This window comes from Acanthaster planci, linkage group LG20 (assembly GCF_054643075.1).
Source record: "Acanthaster planci isolate LZ-2023a linkage group LG20, COTS_SCS, whole genome shotgun sequence".
Taxonomy (NCBI): domain Eukaryota; kingdom Metazoa; phylum Echinodermata; class Asteroidea; order Valvatida; family Acanthasteridae; genus Acanthaster; species Acanthaster planci.
The window spans coordinates 6,782,032-6,800,364 of record NC_141796.1 but is presented as its reverse complement, the minus strand read 5'-3'; the positions used below and the strand labels follow the sequence as shown (position 1 = coordinate 6,800,364).

At 42.0% G+C, this 18,333-nt stretch overlaps 1 protein-coding gene across 5 annotated transcripts in view; it reads left to right on the top strand.

The window, feature by feature from the left end:
* The first annotated feature begins 5,535 nt into the window (after positions 1-5,535).
* Positions 5,536-18,333, top strand: part of LOC110978486 (uncharacterized) — a 56,700-nt gene continuing 43,902 nt past the window's right edge. For all 5 annotated transcript variants that reach the window (XM_022233524.2, XM_022233523.2, XM_022233521.2 and 2 more), the window contains exons 1-2: positions 5,536-5,796; positions 10,294-10,374. In XM_022233524.2, the coding sequence (XP_022089216.2) occupies positions 5,684-5,796; positions 10,294-10,374 (194 nt within the window). In that variant the 5' untranslated portion in view covers positions 5,536-5,683. The remainder of the gene's footprint in view (positions 5,797-10,293; positions 10,375-18,333) is intronic.

Here is an 18,333-nt window from a genome sequence, read left to right as displayed (position 1 = left end):
GGGGAACACTTGGACTGGGCCAGAACGCGGGAGGAACGGGCCTGGGCACAGACTTAAACCTCTCAAAGTACCACATCGGAAATAGGGGCTGAGATGAAACCTCATGTAAAACCAAGCGGCTGGAGAGACAGCTGCAGGAAATCACGGTGTCCTCTCCGTGAAATCCCTCGCCGAGAGAATTCCACCTGCCGGAAGATTGCCTCCACCATAGGTGTGGCCAACCTGGATATTTTGCCTTAACTCTGCCGACAACACCAACCTGCCCCGTCCCCTGCATCGCTTAGGGCTGGGGGACTTCGGGAAACTAACGCATCCCACTATTGAAAGCCAATTAATGGGATATTGGACAGATGGCTGGACTCATCTTGACATACCTGATTTTCAAGCCCATGCTGCCTCAGATTGTTATGCAGTTAATGTCATATTTGGAAACCGAACTGTTCCTTGCCTGTAAGACACTGGATATATAGTCACTACGATCACCAAAGACTACTTCAATGGAACACTGACACCAGATGGTGTGCAACATGAGAGTATCCCCTGTAAGTTCAAACTCGTCGCAGTTAATGAAACCAACATTCCCTATGTAGGATGCTTCGAAAGTGGTGTGCATTTGCTGGGGAGGACTATTAAATCCCGACTATGGTCATGCAGGAGGCCAGGCCGAATGCTAGCCCTTCAAAATGTGCCAAGCATTCTAGAGATGACCATTTTGTCTGACTGTCGGTCTCAGCTGGGTAAGCGTTGAGTCCGTAAGCGTTGAGCTGACGGTGTCTAACCAACTAAGCGCAAAGCTTTTGACGACGTTCAAGGTGCCGTTGCGAAGGTTCACTTAAACAAAGGTCCCCCTCTTATAGTCCCTGCCAGACAAGCTGTTGTCGTTGCAGCCTCAGTACGAAGAGCCCTGGCAGATGTTGATTTTGAAACAGTTTCTGAACCACTGCACGGCGCCAATGTCCCTCAGGGTATTCAGGCAGTGAGAGGGCCGGTGAAATTTTCCTCAGGAAAGTTGGCAGAGGTATTGATGCACGAGAATGACCAAGGTTCCTATTGCCCGAACTTGGTTATTTTGGGTACCCATCATCATGGAGACATTGTAGAAGACGTCCCAGTGGATAAGACTGAAGAAGCCCAACCACGTATGTGTACAGCCTACGCCTCCCCCTCCCCATTCCTGTGCTCAGGAGAGTACTTGTGTTAGCACTCGCTCATTTTTTAAAAATGAGCCTCGAGTTGGACCAAGAGAGGGCGCAAAGGAGGTTCCTTTGGTCAGAACTGAACTTGGCTGGTTCACAAACGACTATGAAATGCATGCGTTACGGTCGCATATCAACAAAATGAACACTCTCAACCAATGTGGTTCTTTTTAACAGATGAGGGGGTGCTTCTGCTAGAGGCGGATTGGTGGACTCTACTTTGCACTTTTATGTTTCTCACCTTAAACAAAGGTTGCACTGGAATTAAAGGGGATGGTTCTATATAATAAAAACTGACCGAACCCATCCGGTCGACAGATGAAGTTTTTCCTTCATTTGTTGTTTCGCCGACAGGATCCAGGTTGGCCTGCGAGATCCAACTGTGTCTAAAGTTAATACGCAAGATAAAGTATACTGCCTCAGAAACATGACCAAGGTGCAAATTTAGCCAGTGCCCCGGAATAACAACGTTGTTTTAAGATTTGAGTTACGAGGGTATCGTCTTGACTAGTACAGTAAATTAGTTTTAAACAAATATAATGCATATTTCAAGGTGTATTTTTGCGATGGGGAGATGTTAATTTTAATCAAAGGTTTTGCCTTAACACCGACGTATATTTCCTGAGAGCTTGAGGCAAAAGCATATCTTTAAATAATTTGCAATACCCGCTGGTCTATCTGACTCGGACCGGCCAGAAACCCTGGCAATCTCGGTAGTCGAGTGGATAAGACATCTGCTCTAGTAAGCAGGAGGTCGTGGGTTCGAGCTTGCGATTTTTTTAGCAAACTCTCGGACATTTACTACAGTATACAGTGTTTATGAACCTTTAATTTAAAAACAACGCAATGCCATGTTAGCTTGAATGAAGAATTAGCTGCTAAACTAAATGTACAAGTAATTTCTCAATTTCGTCTGGAAGTTAAGAAATTTATTTCTCACTCGATTGAAAATAAAAGTAATAACAGGAGTATTTTGGGGGTTTAGTACATCGATAATTTTGTTGTGGCTCAGAGATTCTCTGAAAAAAATTCTACGATTCCCCAATAAACGTGGTTGTTGGTCCATGTTTGCTTGAAATCCCTTGAAATCAACGGCGATAACGGCGAGCTGTGACCGTAGTACTTGAAGCTTTGATCCCCTGCCTTATGCACTTTCATTTTCTGCGTGCTTTTAAAAACACCTGAAGCAAGGCAGCAGGAAGAAGCGGTCGACTTGAGCAGTCATGCTCGACGGATCATGTTCCCGGCACACACTGCCCACATTAAATTCCATTTCAATCGCTGCTCCATTGCTTTTTTTTTCATTCGATGTGCAGGGCAAATCAAGTGGCAGTGAGATGTTTTAACGGCAATGTGAGTTGGTATTATGTTAAACTTGTCACTTTGATTATAGACCAACGTCTGCACGGCCATAAAGGAGTCCAAAGAATGAACCCCTAGCATTTCAGTCGCTGCTGCAACGGAACAGCGTTGGGTGTCGTTCAGTAATTCAGAGCCTAGAACGATCCCGATAAACAGACTGTACGAGGATGCCTTCGACCACATCGTCTGACACTTTTCCGTTCGTTGAGAAACTAGAAATTACACGATGGGCCGAATTTGCCCTGTGGCTGTTCGTCTTTTTTGTCGGCGTACCGAGCAACTCATTGATTCTGTGCGTCTGCCGGGCAAGAAGGCTGCGAACGACCACCCACGTCTTTATCGGGGCGCTGGCCACAGCCGACCTCCTGATATGTCTCCTGAAATTCGTGGACGCTGCAGTCTTGGCGTCAGCCTCGCACTTCCTCGACTACAACGATCAGAGTGTGGTGTACTTCCTCAGTACCGCCCTGCTCTACACGACGGCCTTACTGACCACGGCGATCGCTTTCGATCGCTATGACGCTGTCTGTCGTTCTTTCCGTCGCACTATGACGCTCAGACGGGCCAAGATTGTGGCAGGGGTGTGCTTTGCGACAGGGTTCATCGGAGTCGTCCCAGAAGCTGCCCACAAAATACACGAGGATGTGTATGGCCACACCGTAGATAAATTCATACGGTCACTTTTCAAGTTTATCCCAATTTCACTTTACTTAGTGTCGCTGTGTTTAGTTATCATGTTTTATGGCATTATATTCAAGTTCGTCCGCAATCGGCGACAGATTATGCCGTCAAGTGTTGCATCACGACGGGAAACTGTTTGCGCTACCGACGGGCGAAATCGACCACTCACCGGGGGTTCCGTTTCCACTCAGCAGGCAGGGGAAGATATATATACTGGATCCCAATCTGTAGCACTCAGACCTGCTGTCAGTGGTGTTTTGACTTACCCAGCCGAACCCAAACTGGCCAGGCTGGCAGATCTTGGCGAGCATCTCCACTGCTTCAAACGCACACTTGACTCCTCACCACCAGCAAGCCTGCAACAGCCTCCTCAGGCATGCAATGCGCCCGCTGACAATGAAGCAAGCAGTCCAGTACGTATGAAGATCAGCAGATCCAAGATTAATCAAAGAGAGACAGAAGGCACATATGCAGCCAGAAGTGCAGCAACTGATCTCCCAGAATCACTTCCACAGCAACCGCTCTCAGTTAGTGGCACAGAGGTTGTCCAGCAGCAAATGTCACCTGCAGGACCCTCCCAACAAGTTGACAACCCTATCCAACTCCAAACCGCTCTTCGTCCGCCTCAACATGGACGCCGCCACCAAATCGCAGCCCATCAGTCGCGCACGACCAGAATGCTCTTCGTTGCCACTTTCCTATACTTCGTCCTGTGGCTGCCGAATGTCTGCATCAGAATCTACGCCCTAGGGAGCATGTTCGCTGATTTCCTGAAGTCCTCCCACCACGCCAGTATGATTGCTGCCTTGGTAGCTCTCCGCGACATCGTGTACCTCAACAGCGTCCTCAACGTGTTTGTCTACGGTAAGGCGAACAGGTACTTTTGGGACGAATGCACGGCGATCTTGCGGAAGTTACGTCAGCGGTTTTAAGATGTGAGCGAAAAGGTTCAGTTTCCGTTCAAAAAGCTATGGAACTGCTGAAAAACTGATGCTAGTCGGATAGTTCTTCAAAGCAAAGGAGTAACCCTAACGAACGCCGATGCACCTGTGTAACACAAACTATACTAAGGTCACTTTTCACTTTTCTGCTCTACAACTACGTATAACACAAAAAATAAGACGTAGAGATGACTTTTCTTATTAACGAAACATTTGATTTTGAAGTGCATATACTAAATAATATTTTGATCTTTACCATCGCACGTTTGCAGGTTGTGGGCCCCTATAGTGTGATTTTTAATCCTTATATTGGGATTTCCCTATCTATTTTACGTCCGTTGTATGAAAAAAACCACATGTACCACTTCTCAAGTCGCCATTTTCTAGCTTATAAAGTTCAAGAATTTGTTCTTTATATCTTTTTGCGGAATCAGCTCTACCGACGATTAGGGAAAGAACTCATGGAGCAGAATAATACAGTTCCCTCGAACATGACATTTTGTACATTACACAAACACCAACCAGTGGGAACATTTCTATCGTTGTCAAGCAGTGGGGTCGATCCAAAGGGACGTCATTGTAGTAGGCTTACCCAAATTTGCTATCCATCCACGGAGCCCCGGCATATCCTAGTTCCGTAGATACGTGCTATAAGTAGAATGACGAAGATCCCCCATCATATCGAGTTGCATTTCTATCCGGGAAAAAACATATTTCCAGCCGAAAAAAAGTATTTCACAATTTTTTCGCTTCTTGGATATGTGGCAAACATTAGAACTGTAAATTTGTCTCTCCTGCGAAAGATCTTATAAATAAAACTGTGCTTTTATTGGCAGGTCTATATGCTAATCAAGTGAGTTTGAATCAAAATAAAATAAGTAGATAGCTTCAGAAGATTAATAGTGTGTTTGTTTATTCGTTGATTTCAACCCATTCAAGTCAGCGCTTCTCGAAGCCTAGCAAGGAATGTTGATGGATCTAAGCCCATCTTGATTGGCGACCGACGTACATGCCAAAGTAGGCCTGTAGGTCTACTGTAGTCGAAGGAAGTTACACTATTCGACTCATTAAGAGTCAAACTTTAGCCAAAATGCCAATAAAGGAAAGGCTGATATTGTACAAAATTGTGTGAAAGAGGTTTAGTCACTGGCCGGCCGGCAGACTGACTGATTTACTTATAATAGGGGAAAATCATGAAACCTGAGAAATATCTCTGAATGACGTCTAGTGGAGAGGTAGGAAAGTGAGCCACCACTCGTTTGTTAAATTATTGTGACGAACCCGACAACAACTTTTTAAACACATGTGGCGCGCGTTGTTAACACTTCGGTACTATACTATACTGTACGCCAAATTCATGTTGCATTGTGGGTACTATGCAATAATGGCGACAATGTGAAAGTCAGAAGATACTCTTCCGGATTTTCTTTTTGCCGGAATTCCACCGGTTTTTACCTGACTATATTTTTTTAGTTTAGTTTTTAATTTTATTTTTGGAACGAAATGGGAAAGGAGCAAGATTTGTTGGATGCTGCCCGGACAGGGAACGTTGTAACGATTCAAAAAATATTGTCGGCTCGACCGAAGAATGCACTCTCGCAAGCGATTGCTATCGGGTAAGAGTTGTACATGTAGGCCTACATCATATGCCTGTACAGTAGCTTCCGTTACGAACAATCACTGTGCATGTACTGTGCGCGTGGTATATGTTCACTGTAGCCTGTATCTGCTCAATATAGTCGGCAATGCATCCAGAGGACACATCATACCAATCATTTATCTCAGTCTGGTATTGCCTTGGTAATCATGGTAATGACACCAACAGACCAAGGATTCCTCTTTGACATAAATGGCCTAGGCACTGTCATGACTGTAGCTTGCTAGCCTGTAGAGAGGATGTAGCTTGCTAGCCTGTAGAGAGGATGATCAGTACAGTAGGCCTAGTTAGTTTCAGAGGTAGGAGGAAAACCCCAGAGGAATATTCTGGCATGTCGGGATAGAACCCTCGAAGTCAGGCATGTCAGGTAGGGACTGAAAACCCAATCCACATGTGGACCAGGCCGGGATTTGAACCCGGTACCACAGAGGTGGAAGGCATGTATGCCAACCTGACAACCTGAGCCATCGTGACAAGTCATTGTTACACCTTAGGCTTAGCATGCTTAGAGAGGTACATGTAAATATGAAATAGTTTTTTTTTCTGTTTTGTTTTTGAAGCGATGTAGAGTAGGGTGTCGTAACTTTGTAAGAAACATTGCAATATATATTAATATATTAAAGTTTGGATTCTATCAGACCCTGCAAAGCAATGAAAAACTGAGTTTAAGGCAAAGATGTTTCTACATACATTTATTTTTACATACATTTATTTTAATAATGTTTTTTGTACATGTGTAATGCATGCAAACTGTGATCATTTTGGTACAAAAAATGATGGTGAGTCTGTACTGAAAAGTTTACCATTCATCATGTTCACAGTTACATGTATGTAAAATCTTTGTTCTTGCACAGTATTTCAGAGAATTCAGTGCTAGCTTACGCATAAATTTGAAAAAGTGTGAAACTAAAAATTAAATGGAAGAATGGAGGAGATACGTGCAGAATGGAGGCTGATAATGTCCCTTACATGTCCCTTTGGCCTGCCTCATTATCACTTGATCCTATCCCTAGCTAGTGATCATTTAAGACCAGCTAAGTACATGTACATGTACATTCCCTTAACCCTAACAGTTCTGCATAAAATTTGGCTTGGAGTACTCACAGTACTCAGTACAAAATACATGAAGCAGTAATGTGAGGCTTTTTGTGAGCCTGAACTTCAGTGAAGGACCTACATGTACACGTAGCGTTACAAATTACTACTTCTGGCTAGGGCACTTCCATTGTTACTCATACAGAGAACAATAAAGTCATGCACTCATAGTGCAAGAACACTGTATGGTTCATTGTCTTATCTATTGTATTTTATGGCTTCAGAGAACAATAAGCTCATGTCCTCTTTCAAGCGACAGCACTGAATAGTATATTTTACTACTAAGTAGTACTTAGTACTTTGTAATATTTAGGGCTGTTCAGGTTAATACAGGCCTAAAGTACAGCTACATGCATATTCGGCAAAAATTCAGTGTTTTCCTTTTTTTGAATACAAAATGTAGAAGTTTTGTGGTGTTGAAAGCTTGAGTAACTCCAGCGGCGATGCTCACGATATCCAGAAATTTGGGTTTCCCTATAAAGTCATGAGACTTGAGGCTGGTGTACTCAAGGGGTGTTCAATTTCACTGAAGTAAAACATCCTCTTAAAAAAAATAGGTCCACAGTTGACTGGTTGAGTCAGTGGAAGTTGAAGCCAGCACTCAGGGCACAGTACACCGAACTTGTCTCCAGTGATATAATATTGGCAGAACACTGATCCATTATTTTACGCCGAGTTGGCAATTTTTGTCGCCTCATTGGACCGGAAGACTTTGAAATGAAAGAAAGCCGTTGACTATACAGCAGCTTAATCTACTCAGTGCTGACACCCCCTCCCTTCCCACCGAAATGCACTTCCTAGGCAATTGAGCATCGTTAATTCACCGTGAGTCTTATACTGCCTGTAAATGCACAGACTACCGGCAAGTTGTATTGAAATATTGAGACAGTAAATGTCTGAGCAATGATGCGAGGAACTTTACCACAGAAGTACAGAATAGGACATTGTGGCTTCAACTACTGAGTGCACAAAGACTCAGCGCAATACAAGTAAGGAGTAAAAAAGGAAGGTCCATTCACATGTATGTCCTTTGACTTTTCTTTGTAGACAGGGCCTACATGTACATGGCTAGTAAAGGTTGATGATGATTCTGTTCTTGGTGGTGCACTCAGCATTATATACTGTACATCATGCTCACAGCTGTAATCAACTAACCTCAAGAAATTTTGCAATGCCATTGTGACAAACAGCCAAGGACATTTTCCACGCATTTGACCTGCATTCCAAAAAAGTGAACATACAATAGAAATCTGTGCTTACACCTATCAGGTGGGCACTACAAGGGCACTACTGTGGACGCTTGCATACCCTGTATGTAATGAATGCACCAAAAAAGGGGGCAGTCATCGCAGTATAAAGAGTACCTAACAAATTTGGCAGTCATCAATTCTGATAACTGCCAAACACAGACCACCACAAATATGTCCCAGTGCTGAGTGCCTGCAAAATGAAAGGAACCCCACACGTTGCCCTAAGGCAGGTCATCCCGGGTCAATTCGGGCATGTTATTTGTTATGAAAGAGTGTTCATCACCTTTCGTCAGTAGAGCACACACACACAGGAGTATCGCTGTACGTCTGCACAGCACAAGTCACTTATTAGCGGAATTTGGGCGTGCTGAGCCCAAGTCTTCTGGGGACAGTGAGCGAATCTTCTTTCAACAAGAAGCTGTCATGATGAGTACACATGCAGCTGTGGCTTTTGGCCCATTGCTGCCTGTGAACAAATGCACTACATGCAATATTGTTGATGACGATGTTTGTCACACCACAACCTATGTACAATTTGTGGTAATTTAGTTTATTTTTGAAGAAGTGTTCTTCAAGAAACTTGCTGTGGCTTTCTACTTACATGTACTACAGTACATGTACAATGTATACAGTGTACATAGCTGGGCTCAGGTTTCCCTTGGGGTGCTGATAGCACCAGGCAGCTTAAAAAAATTGAGACACAGAGCACCTGCAATAAATAAACCTGACTGCTGCTGACAGGGCCAAAAAAACTCTGAATTCATTTCTTCAAAATAGTTCACTCTTGTTCTCAGTGGCCTTTTCTTTGCCTGTGAGAACAATCTGGAGGTGATTTACCACACATCATTTCATGTTTTCTATCATTTTTCTTTGTGTAACTCAGGTGGCAATATTTACCTCCCCCCCCCAAAAAAGGCTGAAGGGTGGTGATAGTGACTTAGATTTGTGAGGTGAGCTGCCTCACATAGGCCTACATGATAATGTATGAATTGGCAGGGGAAATCCTGGCCGTGGCTGGGCTGTACCGTTGCGTGCACATGTACCCGAACATGTAGGCAGACTCCTGTGTTCACTGGTGCTTTGGACTACCACACAAAAATAGAGCACTTCCACAGTGGTGTGAGGGTGGCAGGTTCAAATATCCCTTTTTTTTGGGTAAATTTCTCTGTTCATCTTTAGACCTGTTCACACTACAGCCTCTTGGCCTGGCTTGAACTCGACCCCGGGCGAACTCGTGACCACCCTGGGTTGAAAGGTTGATTTTTCAACCCTGTGTTCAACCCGGCATTGTTTCACACTTGTTATATGTCTGTCCAAGTTCAACCCAGAAATGAGCACGAAAACTTTTCAACCCAGGTCGAAAAATCTCCACCCTGGTCCAGAGCAGGGTTGAAGTCAATCTTGGGCTTGACGGAGGGTTGGCGCAGGTGTTGAAAATTAGCAAGGGTGCATCGTCGCCAGTTTCCAACCCTGCCCCAAACCCTGTGTTAACTCTGAGATTTACTTCACGGGAAAAGGCCTATTACATGTACAAGGTTCCTGTCAGTTTGCCAATCGATGTTTCAACCTTTTCATGTTCTAGCTGTCGAGCTACTGGTATGTGTACTTTGTGTTTAGCACTTCCTGTATGCACTTGAAATAACATTTGGTTGGGGCTTTTACTGGCATACCGGTTCATGCATGTGCACCGGTTATTTTCACAGCTACTGGTACGTGTATACTCCACTGACATCCAGGAAATTCTACGTAAATAATTGTGGGCACCCTCGGAAGGGATTCGAACCCAAGAACCTACATATACATACATGTACATACAGTGTACATGTAACTGAGTGCATATTTGTGCAAACATCTTACAACCCAGCCACTGAACTGGCTTGAATCTGTTAAATAGCAAAACCTGTTTTAAGATTTATTTCTGCAGTCTTCTGGTTAATCATTTGATCGTGAGTTGCATCACATTCCAGTTTTCTGTAAATTTCATACTTCATTCTGAATTCCTTTCTGCCAGTTTCTATTTCATTTTGGGTGTAATGAAGTGTGTGATATCTTGGACATACATGTACATGTACCTGTCATGCTAAAAGTCTGGATTTTTCTTCTCCCTTTAGTTTCAGACGAAGTGTGGCCCCTAATTGCCAAGACAGCTCTGGGTATACACCAATGCACCATGCAGTTCTGAATGGGCACAGGTACGGTAAATACACGCTACTCAAGTACACATGTTGAGTTTAAGGCATTGGAATTAAATATACTGGGTGGGTACAGATTTTGTTGTTGAGCTGTTGATTTTATTTGATTGGAATCGGTTTGCATGTTTGTGTTTCGCTAAACATACATGTACAGATTCAAGAGAATGCCTTAAGTCATTACGCCTGGCATCAAGAAATGTTCAGTGTGCTCTGTTTCATGGGCAAAAATAGGCAACGTTTACAGTGTGGATGATGAAATAACTTTAGATTGTGATAAACATGTGACTTGAAATATTGTACGGCTCAATTCCACCTTTAATTCCCCCTTTTTTATGAATTCCACAATTCTGCCTGATGTTTGGTTAGGTATAACTGACTTGTTTTGTTTCAAATTGAACATCGGGAAAAGGTGTGGATACTGTACCAAACTGGAGTTTACAACCGCTGTAAAAGGTGACAACTATACAATTTTAAACCAATTAACTCATATTGGTGTATACATGTATACACCATCATTGTCAGGAATGTCAAGAAAACTCAACAAGCTCTTGCAAGAAGGCTTGCTACCGACAAACCACTCTAGTCTACATGTACACGCTGCTGTCCATATTCCATGCTCTGACTGTGCAAATGTCCAGTCTATGTACATATATGTACAGTTGTGGTAAAAAGTTTACATACCCCCCCAGTACTGCTGTACACCTGGTATGGTAAAACAAAAACAGTTTTCCAATAACTTTCACAACTTTGCTCATTTCTATCAACTTTTTTTTTCACCAGGACAGACAAGATGGGTCTTTACTTAAAGTACAGGGTGTATGCATGAAATAAAAACACCCGAGGACGTATACGATTCATATTTATATTTACAGAGAAATCAAAATTTTACATATTCCAACCCTAATATTGAGTGCCACTTCCTGTATTTGTGGTCACATCACACAGTCGCAGTGGACCACATTCTGAAGTATTTTTCTTCATCATCATCATCTTCGGTTTTACGTCCTTCTTTCCATAGAAAAGCAGGGGTTGGACTGGTCCTCCCTATAGTTGGCTTCACTTGCCGAGGGGGTCTTACTGCATGTCTCTACCTCTCTCTGTTCAGTGCCATTTCAACACAATAATGGGGTGCTTTTTTTACAAAATGATTTTTCAGATATAATAATATTTTGAACCATAATAAATGTCTCTGAGTATTTTCAATTGAACAGTGAAAAATTGAGGAAAACTGTTTTTTGTCTAGTGCATGTAACTTTTTGCCCCATCTGTACGTACCTCAGTTTGTAGAATTACCCGCAGATACAGTACCTTAGTACCTGTACATGAACGTTGGCAGAAGTTTAAGCCCAAAAGGTGCCAAAATGTTGAGACACGTGAAGGTAGCGGATGTGTGTGCTGCCAATACTGTCCTATTGCGTCTTTTTGCATTTCCTGTCGAGGGAAGTAAGGATTACCTCAGCAAATCCATCACTTCCCCAAAAAACTTGTTTTGCTGATACAGAATTCAGCCCTTGGACTTCTGAAAGACATCAAGCGTGAACCGTTTATGCTCAGGGTGCGTGTCACGTATAGTGTACAGTTGTACATGTGCATGTACATGTGAGGTTGGTTTACAGTCTAAAAGTACACATACATGTGTGCGTGCGTCTTTCACTCTACACTTTCTAAAAAGGAGACCTTATCACTGCACATACAGTTACCTGGAGCCTTGACTGTTCCCGAGAAGTCTTTATGCAAAGAGGGATGGATACTGTAATATGGTCAGGGCAGAGAAGCCATGTTTGATTGTGTTCCTAGAATCTGTCTTAATCAGTGTAATCTGTCATTAGTGTAGTGCCAAAACTACTTTTGCCTTTCCATGCCTCACTTTATTATTTTTTTTGTTTTAATAATTACAAATTTTGAATTCATCATCAGCATATTTGATATTAATTTGTAATGAGTTTCATTTCAGTGCTTTCATTTGTTTTTCTCAGATGCCAAAACAAAAGGAGTACATGTAGCCTCACTTTCGATTCAATATGACTGACTTGTGAATAAGGCCAGTTCATGTTTACTTAAGCAATTAAAATACCTTTTAAGAGATACAATTAAGAACGTGGCCACTGACCCATTGGGCATTGCCAGTGTACATGTATACTATCAGTGTCAGTTAGAGCTCTTAGTTGAAGAAACACCAACTACATGTACATGACGTTACTGCATTGGCATCACTCAGGCTGTGTGCATGAATTGACACATACGCACATTAGGCAATCCACAGCATCCCATCACTGACCAAAGGAGCATATAATGCATGCATATGTACATCACCTGCTCAAGAGTGTATGCTACCGCAGGGATGACCTCCGATGCCCCCTTCACACTACCAGTAACCAAAGGTCACTGATTCAAGTCTGGCTTTGGCAACCACAGCCTCAGTTCTTCAAAAAAAAAACTTAAACATTTCAAATGTTTTTAAAAAGTGTATCTTAAATGCACTTTACTCACAAAGGAGGTCAAACGGTTTTCGTGCATGTACTCTTCAAGCAAATTTGACACGCAGTAAAGATGTTAAAGGGGCTTTGCATGCTTTCCATGAAAAAGACGACAAAAGGTATCATACACTGTACATGTACATGCGCACAGCAAAAAACAGTAACCCCGGTGTACACCGAACACATGTATGACACGTCTGCGATTTTATCTACTGAGCATTGAAATTGTTTATTATTAGGGCTTACATTAATAATGGAAATTGTTAAAATTAAATGTGACGACCAGCACAGGCAAGCACGCCTCTTGAAATTTACAGTCACGCAAATGTGCGTTTGCTGTTAGTGTAAAAATAGGACAGGACATTGAGTTAGAACAGCGCATTATGCAGGGTCTGACATGGACCACGCAACACAGTTATCTGTCACACTGTTTGTTGCCGTAGATTGACCAATCAGAATTCAAGTGTGCCTGAAGATACCGGTAAATATATACATGTACAATTACTGAATTCGAGTATGTAGGCCTATGCAATTCAATATGAATTTCTTTGGGATCTGTGCAACAACATATACGTAAAGTTTGTACGTACAATGTATGTACATGTGTACATCGTCAGTACAGTACATGTACATGGGTACAGTCCACTAATTCAAGCCCCATTAAAAACTGTGCAAACTCAACACTGTTCAGGGCCCAATAACATGCATACAACATCGCTGAGATTTCTGACACATCAATTAAATTTTTGTCTGGTGTCTAATCTTTCAATATCTTTTTAATTTTTTGGCAGGTTAACCAATTACATTTTTAATTATTCCCACAAAACAAAATCACCCCCAAAAAAGTGATATTTCCAAAGTCTGCTTGTAGCCATTTTTCAAGTGGCAACCCTCAACTTTCCCGGGCAATTGGGACCATTTTTCAACCGTATTTTTTAACTTTTCTGCTCTCAAATATGAAAGCCCGAAAGACCCAGGGAGCTGATCCTGGCAGATATTTACACAATCACACCATTTGGGGGGCCAAAATCTCTTTTTTCAACAACACTGTGGGGGGCACTTTTAATGCTGGCCAAAAATTCTCACTTCAATTTTAATAGACTACACTGGCATCACATTCACCATAAAAACTTCCAAAAAAGGATATACATGTAAGCAGGTTGAGTAAGCTTTTCACAGAATTAGAAGTGATCTTTTTGACCTTCAAGCTACTACAGCCCATGTACATGTATACATGTGCCACTTGTGTACAATGCATATACATGTACATGTATGTCTTGGTACAACTAACTACAGTGCATACATACAATGTACATACATGTACATGTGAACGTTACATGTGCAATACTTAACACAGCACAGACCAAAATGACTAGGCCATAATAGCCTGGGTTTAATCTTACATATCAGTACATCTTCAGTACATTGCATGTCTGTATATATTGAAGGTTATGTTACAGTTCATGTATTTTTTAGATTAAGGAAATACTGTGTATGGTAATTGGTACATGTACGGTACATGTATATATGACCTATTGGTACATATACCCCAACAATGAGGATATCATTGAACAGGGTATGTACCGTTTACACACATACAAGTTCATGGGAGAAACAGTGTATATTGTACTCATGAGTAGGACATGGGTATATTAAGGGACCGTCTTCCCTATTTCCTGTGTTTGAGAACGGGTACATTGTACAATGTACATGTATGTATGAGAACGTGCATCCCTTGAGCTGTCAAGTTTATTCTTGGTTGAACTGCAGGCAAAGCCAAGGACAGAAGTGGTACATGTACATGCATGCACAGCAGAGTGGATAGGGTCCACACAAACCTGGCAAAGTTATATCCAATTGGTGTATACTGTCAAGGTTGGGAGAAAAATTGCTTGGTAAAAGTGTTTTGACACTTAAGCTTTGCACATGTAGGCAGTGCGACTTCTCTGTCTCTTGTGAAGGTCCTGTCTGCTCTCCAGTGACAATCAGTTTACAATGTACATTGTACATGTACAGTGAGGGGTGTTCATCCCTTGTCACAGTGTTTAAGTGGCACATTTTGTGAAGATGTTACCGTAGTTGTTTGCCAGTGTTCTGACTGCAAGCTTCTAGTTGTTAGGTGCTCTGCCACCGTACATGTACTGGTATTAAACAAACTTCAGCTAAAATTCTGACCAGTTGGCAAAACAAAAAGTAGTGTACAAAAGTATATGTACATGTAGCTGCAAGAAATACTGGATGCTGCTAAAATGCTTCAGCCACCATGTTTTTTGAATTTACATGTAACTGGCCTCTCTGGTACCACCCCTGTACACAAATAAATGTATACATAGTTACCTTGCATTATCCCTTTTGTTCTGATACATGTGCTTACACATACCATACATACCGTGTACGGGTACTTTGTTCGTCTATGCACTGTACATGTACATCAGTATTTGTTTACAGCATGAACTGGAGTTTCGTCTTCCCTTGGTTGTGGCTTCCAATAATACCACTCATGAAGGGATTTTGTTATTGTGGAATGGGATTGTCGGCTGCCACGTCATATTTTGTACTGTGAACAGCACAGAATTGTCACCTGCTGTGATGGTGTCCATGGTATTTTACACACCCAAGGTGGCAATTGGGCATGCAAATGCTCATACATTGCAGTGTACATCAACTTTTTATACAATTTTTTCAAACAAATGTACATACACGTATTTTGGTACAGAGTGCCCAGGTCAGTCAACTTGGGCAATAACTCCAGTTTTTTCATACACCTGTACCAGGAATTCAGAATTCCAGACTTCTGTCATAGGGATGGATGTGAGAAGCCGTATTAGTAAAGAGAATTTCAAGATCAGGAACTTTTGAGAATTAATGTACAGTGTATACGAGTATTGCTCAAATTTATTCACTGAGACAATGTACATGTACATGTGCATTTACTGTACATTTGTATGATGTGCTGTGCACATTATATACCGGTACAAGTGAGCACTTGTTTAAATGTTAAATATTTCGCTGTCCTGTGTGGAATATTCCTACATGTATGCCATTTTTTGTTTAGAAGTATATTTCATGAATACAATATAATGTTCATATTTCCTGTTGTAGGTTACATACTATGTACATGTGTGCAATCACAGCCCCGCAAAATATAATTTGGACGTTAGTTGTGTACAAAATATTCGGGTATTTTGCTTTTCTTCGGGGAAGGGGTATTACTTTGTTCTTCAGTTACATGTACCGGGGTACATAAATTTGCTGTTATTTACCGTATCATTTGTGATCCACGATCTTTTGAGCAAAACAAAATCCACATGTACCGTACAAGTCAAGTTTCCTTCGGACTCCCATGTACGGTACCGGTACACGTACATAGTTTGCATCATGGTGGGACTTCTACCCACAACAATGAATTGTACCTGTGTGGTACCACAGGAAGTAATGGGTTCAAGTGTAATCTAGAATAGAATATTGTACTGAACGTGTATGATGATAAGGTAATGTACCGATATGCACATGTACAGAGAAAATAAACAGACAGTTACTGTAAGAGTAAACTGTTTGCTCTAGTAATATCAACCTACATGTAGTTTATCAGCAGTTCAGATGAAAACTATATGTATAATTGACTTGAGATCATTTCAACTCCTCAAGTGTAATCCTGTGGTGTACAATATCCAATAAATGGCCTTTTCATTAGCACCCAATCCTGTAATGGGCTCTGATCAAATCATTTCAGCCCCCAGGCCATATTTCCTGGCTTGCTGGAAGCCAACTCTCCACTTCCATAAACAGGAATTGCTGAAGACATGCAAGCCAGTTGGGAGGCCACATCAAAATGAAGTATTGTTTCTCCATACTAAATTTGACCTGGCTCCAGCATACCGTACCGGTACATTGTAGTTTCCATAATAAGGTTTCACTTTCCTGTAATATTATACACTAGTGAGCCAGTTTTGGTGTAATACATCGTACATGTACATGTATATGGCTGTTTTGTACTGTACATGTACACATATATGTGCATTGTACCGGTAGCTGGCCAACTGATGAGTGCCAAGGGATGGGTGCTGCTTGGTCAAGATACACATGTAAATTATGTAACTTGCAGAATTTGTACCCGATCTACACATGTACCGGTACATGAATGTACATGTACCGGTATCTAGTCCCACACATACATTGTATACAATCGAATACGTTTTAATACGAGCTCCAAGGGACTCTCCAAAAAACCTCGTCTTACTGTAAACCTTGTTTTATACATGTTGACACACTTACCCCATGCATAGAGCGCAAGCCTGGCGTCATACACCAGCAAGCTTTGTTATACACTACGGCAATGTACGTGTGCTGCAGGCCTACATGTACTGGTACTCTACGATACAGTACATGTACATGCAGTGGATTAGTATTCGATGTACAGCCTTTAACTTCTTAATAAATTTTAAATCATACGATTCAAATGAATAAAACAATGATTCCGAATACGCCTACTTGTTGACACAACAGTGGCTGGCCGGCCGCCCTGCGTGCGCCGCGCGCACGCGGCATAGCCAGGTAAAGCGCTCCTTGGAAACTGGTACCTGACGTTGCTCGTAAGTTAAGGTTTAATTAACTTGAGAACCAGTTCATATAAGGAAGGGACGTAAGAGGGCGTTGAAATTGGAAAATTTCTGTTGGTTTGTAATTGGCGGGAGGGATCTATTTTCAAGTCAGGTTCGCGTATAATTGTTCATGTTCAGCTGAAAAAAAAAAACTCTTTCGGACCAGACCCGCTGTGATCAAAACTCCTTTGATGCCACGACATCGCAACACCTAGTGTCATCTAGAATAAAGCCCCCTCTAGCAGCACAAGGAACAGAGTCGCTAAGTCATCGTTGGCAAAACCGCAACACAAATTGCCGAGTGGATAAGTATTTTTAGAGAACTACTGATGTGCTCCATCAGGAATTACTTACTGGGATTACAGGGATTAAGCTTTTGAAGATGCTTTTCAGTTGTACTCGTATAAAAAATGCCATGGACAATGGTTTTTGACACTGCCAGTTAGGCAAAAGTGCTCGTCTTGTCCGTGTTCTTGTCTTAGCATAGCTCGTATTAAGTAAGTTTTCTGTCATAGGAATGTGTACAGTTTGATCGGGACCAAAGAAATATGCTCGTCTTAAGTGCGATCTCATCTCAAGCGTGCTCGTGTTATTCATGTTCGACTGTACATGTACTTACATGTACACATGTGTGTGAGTCCCAACCCACTTGCAAATTATAATGGTGTATGTTTTTTTTCCCACAAGCCCTCGCTCAATTTTCAACTTGATGTGCATAATACTGTAGACAGTAAATATCGGTACTGTACCAGTACTTGTAAACAATATTTCCCTGAGACGGACGTGCCTCGTAGTAGTACAGTACATATGTGCACATGTATATACGGTTCATGTACCAAACTCCCATACTGTAGTTGTGGGGACATACACTCGATATTTCA